This window comes from Chanos chanos, chromosome 13 (genome assembly GCF_902362185.1).
Source record: "Chanos chanos chromosome 13, fChaCha1.1, whole genome shotgun sequence".
NCBI classification, from domain to species: Eukaryota; Metazoa; Chordata; class Actinopteri; order Gonorynchiformes; family Chanidae; genus Chanos; species Chanos chanos.
This window is the reverse complement of record NC_044507.1, coordinates 10,929,544-10,937,071: the sequence shown is the minus strand read 5'-3', so window position 1 is coordinate 10,937,071 and position 7,528 is coordinate 10,929,544. Positions and strand designations below refer to the sequence as shown.

The 7,528-nt window shown below is 41.7% G+C and overlaps 1 protein-coding gene across 1 annotated transcript in view; it reads left to right on the top strand.

Moving 5' to 3' along the window:
• The first annotated feature begins 2,179 nt into the window (after positions 1–2,179).
• Positions 2,180–7,528, top strand: part of iqck (IQ motif containing K) — an 8,981-nt gene continuing 3,632 nt past the window's right edge. Inside the window, exons 1-7 of the mRNA XM_030789660.1 lie at positions 2,180–2,231; positions 2,329–2,411; positions 2,938–3,088; positions 3,177–3,274; positions 3,571–3,623; positions 3,780–3,857; positions 4,369–4,453. Coding sequence (XP_030645520.1) covers positions 2,180–2,231; positions 2,329–2,411; positions 2,938–3,088; positions 3,177–3,274; positions 3,571–3,623; positions 3,780–3,857; positions 4,369–4,453 — 600 coding nt within the window. The remainder of the gene's footprint in view (positions 2,232–2,328; positions 2,412–2,937; positions 3,089–3,176; positions 3,275–3,570; positions 3,624–3,779; positions 3,858–4,368; positions 4,454–7,528) is intronic.

Below are 7,528 nucleotides of genomic sequence, written 5' to 3'. Positions count from 1 at the left end.
TTTTTTTTTTTTTTTTTCTTTAAACACAGAGGACACGTACACTATGGATGTTTTATAAGGACAAAAGATGTGTGGGGGAAAAAAAAATGATATAACAGAAAGTGTCAGAGGGAAAAAGGAACTCGATGAAAAGATAAACTGTATGGGGTGAGTTTTTTTTTTGTATGAAATATGGAGAGGATGAGGGAAATGAGGATGAATGGTTTTGGGTGAAGGAGTATATACCCTCTGTGTCAGTCTCACTCGCTAATCAAGCTCTTGCACTGAAGTTTCCCTCCTGTCCAGAGTTTGAATCAAAGAGATGAAGCTTCACCCATCCTGAACAGGGCTCCCCCTCCACAGGCCGTCGGGCTTTGGACAGGCTACACTTTTCTTTTCTGCTTTTCATTATACCACATGTTCTTTTTTTTTCTTTCTTTCATTTCGGGTTTCATTAAGTTTTAGACAGATGTGTCTAGAGTAACGTATGCAGCTCCCTGCTGATGTGTTGGAGTGGGGCAGGTGGTGTAGAGCTTCTTTCTTTCTTTCTTTCTCTCTCTCTCTCTATGTCTCTCGAATTCTCTCATTCACTCACTTCAGCACTAATTGTCTGTGCCGTTCTCATGGTCTGGTCAGGACAAGAATGATACCTCCCCCTATGTGTTGTTTGTTTGTTTGTTTTGTTTTGTTTTGCCATAAGAATAAACATGCACAGCCATAAACTCTAAACTTTTATCCTCTGAATAATGAAATATGTTCTTACACACTTTGGCAAGTTTTGAATGTCTTTTAGGGATTACAGAGCCTGTTAAGAGACGGTCATACACGATTCTGTCAGCTCACATACTGCAACCCCACATCCCTGCTACAGAACACTGCTATTCACACACTGCTACAACCACTAAGATGAACTTTACCCTATTGGAAGATTACAGTGTAGAAACACATCAGTCAATATGCTAACAGAAAGACCTACGTTGTCTTTGTGTCTGAGAGACAAACTGGAGAGCGTAAAAAACTGCTACCCTTTGGTCTTTTTTAGAGGATCGTTTTTGTTTTCGGGCCATCTGGACCTGTTTGCAGCGATACTCGGCAGGAATGGAATGTATATTTTAATGTTAATAGTCCTTTTTAATCAGCTTATATCAGTGTTGCTTTTTTAAAAAGGGTGCACCCTCCTGTTATTGTTAAAATTATTATCATCATTATTATTATTATTATTATTACTCATTGTACTTTTATTTCACTAAACATTTTTAGCAGCACACATAAGAACGCACTGTCATGACTTGTTAAAGAAAATGTATGTTGCACAAGTCCGTCACAATTTTAGTCAGAAATGTGGAAAATTAAGTAAAGGAGCTGAGAGGTAAAGCTAGACAATGCCCCTTATCCATTGTTATGTGGACCTAAAAGAGTCTGAGTGTAAAATACTAATGATTTGTTCAGGACTATTTATTTAAGAGAAAAATTAGTGGAAATAGGACTTTGTGCAATGTATTTTTGTAAAAATGCTTTTCAGTGCATTTTTGGAACCATCTTTAGACAGTATTTGTTTTGTTTTGTTTTTGTACAGGTAGATTTTATTTTTGTTGCTGCTGTCATAAGATGGATAAACTGCTCTGGAAAATGTTACAATAAATAATTTTAATTTTGAAAAAGTGTACTCAACTGTTCTTTTTTTTCCACTAAGGATGTCTTTCCTGTTTGCCTAAGTAATGTAATTTCGGAGCTTTTAAACTGTTACTATTTGAAGTTGATTTAATCACCCTTCACTAAAGGCTAACATGCTGCATCCTGTCGGAAAGGTTCAACACTTACTGAACAGGAAGTTTTCATAGAACGAGTTAGTGAATAATTTAGTCTGTATCGTAGTGAATTATTGCGAATCCGTTTTACTGAACAGTTTATATTAGTATGTTAGGGCTGTCAACACATCATGTTGGGATCCACTTAAACTATAATGATTCAAAACCGGCATAGCACACTTAGTAGATTATCTGTTCCACCGGGGGCGTCAGAATCTGTTTTAAACTTGATTTAATTTTTATTAATGAGCTCTCAATTTCAGAATTCACTACAAAGTATTGACCTTTATTATCACCTGGAATTCAAAACGGAACCACATCAGTACGGGAAGTAACCATGAATTGACTTCCTTAGAAACCAGTATTGTTTTGGTTACCGTTGCAGGAACATGATGGCAAAAGTCATCGGGCTTAAAAAGTCTTTATGGCAACAAGTATGCCAGGGTAAGAGATAAAAGTACACGAATATTGTCCGTACAACACGCCAACACAAAAGCCCAATGGTTTAATAACAGCAACGACAAACTGTTTTGTTCTTCAGAGTACGATGCGGAGCAGCCCAGTCCTCCAGACGCTAAGTGGACGGACAACCAGTCCGTGAGTACCAATGTCACCCAGTACAGCGCCAGCAAACACACACCGGTATTTTACGGTCCTCTCACTGCCAAGGTGAGTTCACTAAAGCTGAGCACTTTCAATACAAACCCGAAAGATCCGGAACAAGTATTCCTCAAAACTAGACTACATTTTCTATTAGTGAGCCTGTTCAAGAGCGGCAGTTTGCGACAGGGCAGTATTTATTTTTTTGTTTGTTTGTTGAGAAAGTGTGCATTTATTCATTTATGTCCTTTACCATAACGCACCTCTCAAAAAGCCTCTGGGTGAATCAAGCGTTCTGTGCAATCTAGCAGTTTAGCACCGCCTAATGTATTCATACATGATGTATTCATACGTAAAACTCAATGTTGTTGTATGTGTTTAACCTGAGGGTGGCGCACCCGACTGCAACGGCAATGAGCGAGTTCAGTCATTATCATGCAGTAAATGAGATAACGACCCAAACTCAATCGTTCGCGTCCTCGGCAGACGGAAGTTAGCTTTTTGTTGTATGGTCTTGCCCAGCATCACCATGACTACTCCACATGTTCAGGTACCGGTTGACGCTAACCCACTTAAGGACTTTGACCCACTGCGATACCACCCTGCTTTTGCCGGTTATTCTGTTTTGGAGAAACCCCCGGCTGCTTTAGATAGTCTTCCTCCAGGCCTTCCTCCCACTCCTCCTCCTCAGTTACAGCAGCGTGAGTTTAATATGAGTTATAGTTTGAGGTGTGTGTGTGTGTGTTTTTCCCATAACCATCCTCACAGCCCTCCTGTCTGACCCATAAGGCCCAGTGACACAGTACCTGGAGCAGGCTGTGTTTCCTGTTCTGTTACCTGGACTGGAGGCTCTACTGAGAGAGGCCCAGAGACACCACTGCATGGAGGTCAGAGTACAGCATCTTACTGTTTCTCTCAACACCAACACCCATCAGCAGACCCTCATCACCAACTTATGTGATATCAGTCTAACACCACACACACACACACCTGATTTAACCACTCAGTCCTAGATTTTAATCGCATGTGTTAGTGCCATGCTAAATCAGTGTGTGTTCATATGTAATTGGCCTTTTATAGAATAATGTACCAGTGGTAAATGATGTTGTGTGTGGAGCTGTTCTGCATGGTCACTCCATGTTAAATTATGATATTTCTGACTTTGTGTGTCTGTCTTTTTTAGAGAAAGAGAACCGCTTTCAACGCCTGTGACTTTCTCACTGAATGGCTGTACAAGTAAGAGGGAGAGAAACAATTTATCCTCTGAATTTCTTTCTTTATTACATATTCCAATATTTTATGTAAAAAAAATAGTTTTAATATTAAAATTTCAACATTGTTGATCTAATCTCTTTTAATATTCCTAATTCTATTCTGCTTCCTCACATTCAGTAAGAATCCACGAAGGGAAGGCCAGGCGCCAGTGGACTTCTACAGTATCCCTTTTGTCCAGGACTGGCTCAGTATACAGTGAGTGTGAATATGTACACACACACACTCACACACAGTCTTTACAGACTGATCTGCTTTATAGTGAGTTAAATTAATTTATTATGTCACAGCAAGCACTCATAATATATTCATATTTACATCAAAGACTCAGGAGTACATGGGCATATACATAGATGGAGAAGTCCATAAGGCGACCATGCATTATGAATAACGTCTCAGCAAAACGCTCATGTTTCCCTTCTCTTAGCCAACTCTGCTCTCTCTCTCTCTCTCTCTCTCTCTCTCTCTCTCTTCTTCCATATCTCTCTTTCTTTTCCTCTTTCTGTCCCTTCTCAAATTCGACTTCAAATATGCTTTGTTGACACGAATGCAATGTCCGCTGTTGACAAAAATGTGTATGGCAATAGTAATAACAGAACACAAGCAAAACACAACGTGACAACTGAGGGATGAGTATCCACAATAAGACAGAGTAAGCAGCGCTCTCTGTCTCTGTCTGAGACCCCTTTGTTTCTGTCTTTCTTATCAGTCCCAGGCCACCCATCCCTCTCTCTCTCTTGCTGTCAGAGGAGCAGGCGGCCGTCCTCATCCAGTCTTTCTGGCGTGGCTATAAGGTCAGTCTCAGACTCAGCCAATAAGGCTTTGACACTGGGCCTGATTTCCTGTCAGAGCCTGATCTCCTGTCCTCAGACAAATGACATTTAACAAACGCTCTAATGACTCAGACGCACACTGACACGGCGCGGCGGTGAGAAGCTTCTGGAACGTGTGTTTATGTATTACAGAGACAAGCTGTTCGGCAGCACTGACCCGTGGTTGGAGCTTTTTATTCTCCCCATTTAATTACTGACATATTCAGCCTGCTGAGGGCTATTCTCTCTCTCTCTCTCTCTCTCTCTCTCTCTCTTTCTCTCTCTTTCTCTCTTTCTCTCTCTCTCTCCCCTCCATCTCCCTCTCTGTCTCTTTTTTTCCCCTGTGATTATGTCATCAGCAATGTTGCTTAATTCCACTCTTCCTGTGAGGGTGTTTTCAAGTGTTCTACTCTGTACTAATTTTAGACCCATGCTAGAGATCACAGTAAATGGCTGCTGTCCCAAACCAATCCAGTGTTTTAATCAAATACCAATCACCTGTATTCATAATGCTATGAAATCTTGATAAATATTTGACATGTGCTATGTGCCATCTGAAATTCTGTTTTCTCTTACTGCACAAGCAGTATTCTAATCTCTTCGTGTCGATTGTAATAGTTAGAATCAAAGACAAAGATCCACATTTCTATAACTATTAAACAGTGGCAGCCCGCATCCAGTTCAAGACACTGGTGCTGGCCTACCTGGCCACAAGAGGCTCTGCCCCATCATACCTTCAGTCTCTTATAACGCCATACACCCCAACTAGGACCCTCCGCTCCACGTCCTCCGGACAACTGACGGTCCCCTCACTCCGGGAACCCGGCAGCCGCTCCTCCCGACCACGCCTCTTCTCCGCCATTGCCCCGAGGAGGTGGAACGACCTCCCCCATGCAGTCAAGACTGCGGAATCTCTTACCATCTTCCGCAGGAAACTGAAAACCCACCTCTTTAGAACACACCTGTCCCCCAATGCCTAACCTCCCTTCCCTAGAGGAAGGAAAAAAAAAAAAAAAAACCCTTTGTCTTGTATTTCTGTTTGTAAAAGTATTCCAGGGGCGCAATGCGAAGGGGCAATTCGACGCTCAGTCTTATTATGATCTCTGTTGAAGGTAATAGAAATCCGACTGATGCACCAATTGTAAGTCGCTTTGGTAAAAAGCGTCTGCCAAATAACTAAATTGTAAATTGTAAAAATTGTATGTTTGAATAGAGTGACTGTGAGGAACTCTCTGTAAATTTTATATGTGTTGTCAGAAAGACATTGATGTTTCTATGTGAATAGTTTGCTTTTAGCAAGTAGTTATGCTGAGCTAACAGTAGGGGGCAGTGGTTCCCATGTCTGCCTTGCGGATGTGAGTGGTTCACTGGGGTGAGTAACAGTGCTGCAGCCCCCTCTCTGCAGGGATTTGGGAAGAGAGGAGAGAGGGATAAATGACAGGGACAGGGGATTTTAGGGGAGGTTTGGGGGGGAAAAGGAGGGGGCGGAACAGGGTAAATCAGGGGGTCGATTTGAAGAGAGAGCTGGAGGCTTTAAATTTGGTTTTGGGGGGCTGGGCTGTGTCTACATTTCACAACCGTGACCTGTGTAGAGAAAAGAAACACAGACCGCGGTGCAAGCACAGACACACTCACAGACAAAGTGCTAGCCAGCGAACTGATACTCTGCAGTGGTGTGCATGTAAATGTGTGTATGTGTGTTCCGTTGTTCTGCAACAAACATCAGCTCTGTGGTCCCCTCTTTCCTTCACATTCTTTATCCATTTTGCTCCTCCTTGCTCTCTCTCATTGAATGCCCTCTCATTCAACCCCCCCTCAATCCTCTCTCTCTCTCTCTCTCTCTCTCTCTCTATCTCTCTCCCTCTCTTTCTCAGTTATGTAAGAGACAGACTGACGCAGCTCTGACTGCAGAGGAAGGTGTGTGTGTGTGTGTGTGTGTGTGTGTGTTAGAGAGAGAGAGACAGAGTTAGAGAGGGGCAGAGGAAAAAAGAGACATTGAGGAAGAGTAAAGGGGATAGCACCCATCTCTCTCTCTTATTTCCTGCCTTTTTTGTGATTGGGCCACAATTCTCACAACATTCTTCCAATAATACAATGATTTGCCTAGCTACAGTTAACTGTTTGTGGACATAGATATGTATATTAATATATATAATCTTGTTTGTTTCTTTCTTTGTTTGAATTACTATCCTGTAAATGAATCGTGAACTATCTATGGTACACAGAGGTGTCCATCACAGTGTGAAAATCCACTGGAGTTTCAGCTTGAGAATGATGGTTAGATGATGGTTTTCTTTATGTGACTTGAACATAACTGAATGTGCTGACTTTTTTATTATGGTCAAAAATATGGAAGCTGCTCTAGGCATTCTGAGGTTTTAAATAGAAGTGAAACAGATTTAATCAATACTTCTTGCAGCCAAGTGTTTGTCAGGCAAGGTAATGACATCTTTGACCAAAGAAAAATGAATATTTTGAACTATGGTAGTTTAGATTTATCTCCACCAGCATCATGACCTGTTCTCCATTGTCAGTCCCTGGTTGGCTCAGACTTCAGAAACTGTTTTTTTTTCTCTCCACAGTAACTGTTTTTATTGGTCAGATTGGTCGCACAGGTCTAGATCTGGATTGTAGTAAAACCGCATGTGGTCAATTTAACTTATAACCTCAATGCCTTTGTTTCACCTCTGACATAGAGAGACAACGCTGAACCCACAGCAGTTGAACCAGCGATAGATGGGCTGCAGTAACGCTTATTGTAGTACGCTGATAGAGAATGAATGATCAGTGCAGCTAATACACTGACTGACCAGCATGTACAAAACAGACGTTGACGTGAGGAATGAACACAGCTGTAAATGACCGTGTGGGAGACAGAAGTATAATACTCTACATGTGGAGAGATGTGTGTTTGAGGTGGGCTGACGTTGTGTTTTGGAGTAAACTGTGCTTTTGCTCACATGCGGACGTTGGATGATTCGTGAATGTGTATCTGAGTGAGATTTTGGTGAGTGTGTGTCCGTCTGCCAGTTCTTTGTTGCAGACATTTCTAGTGGA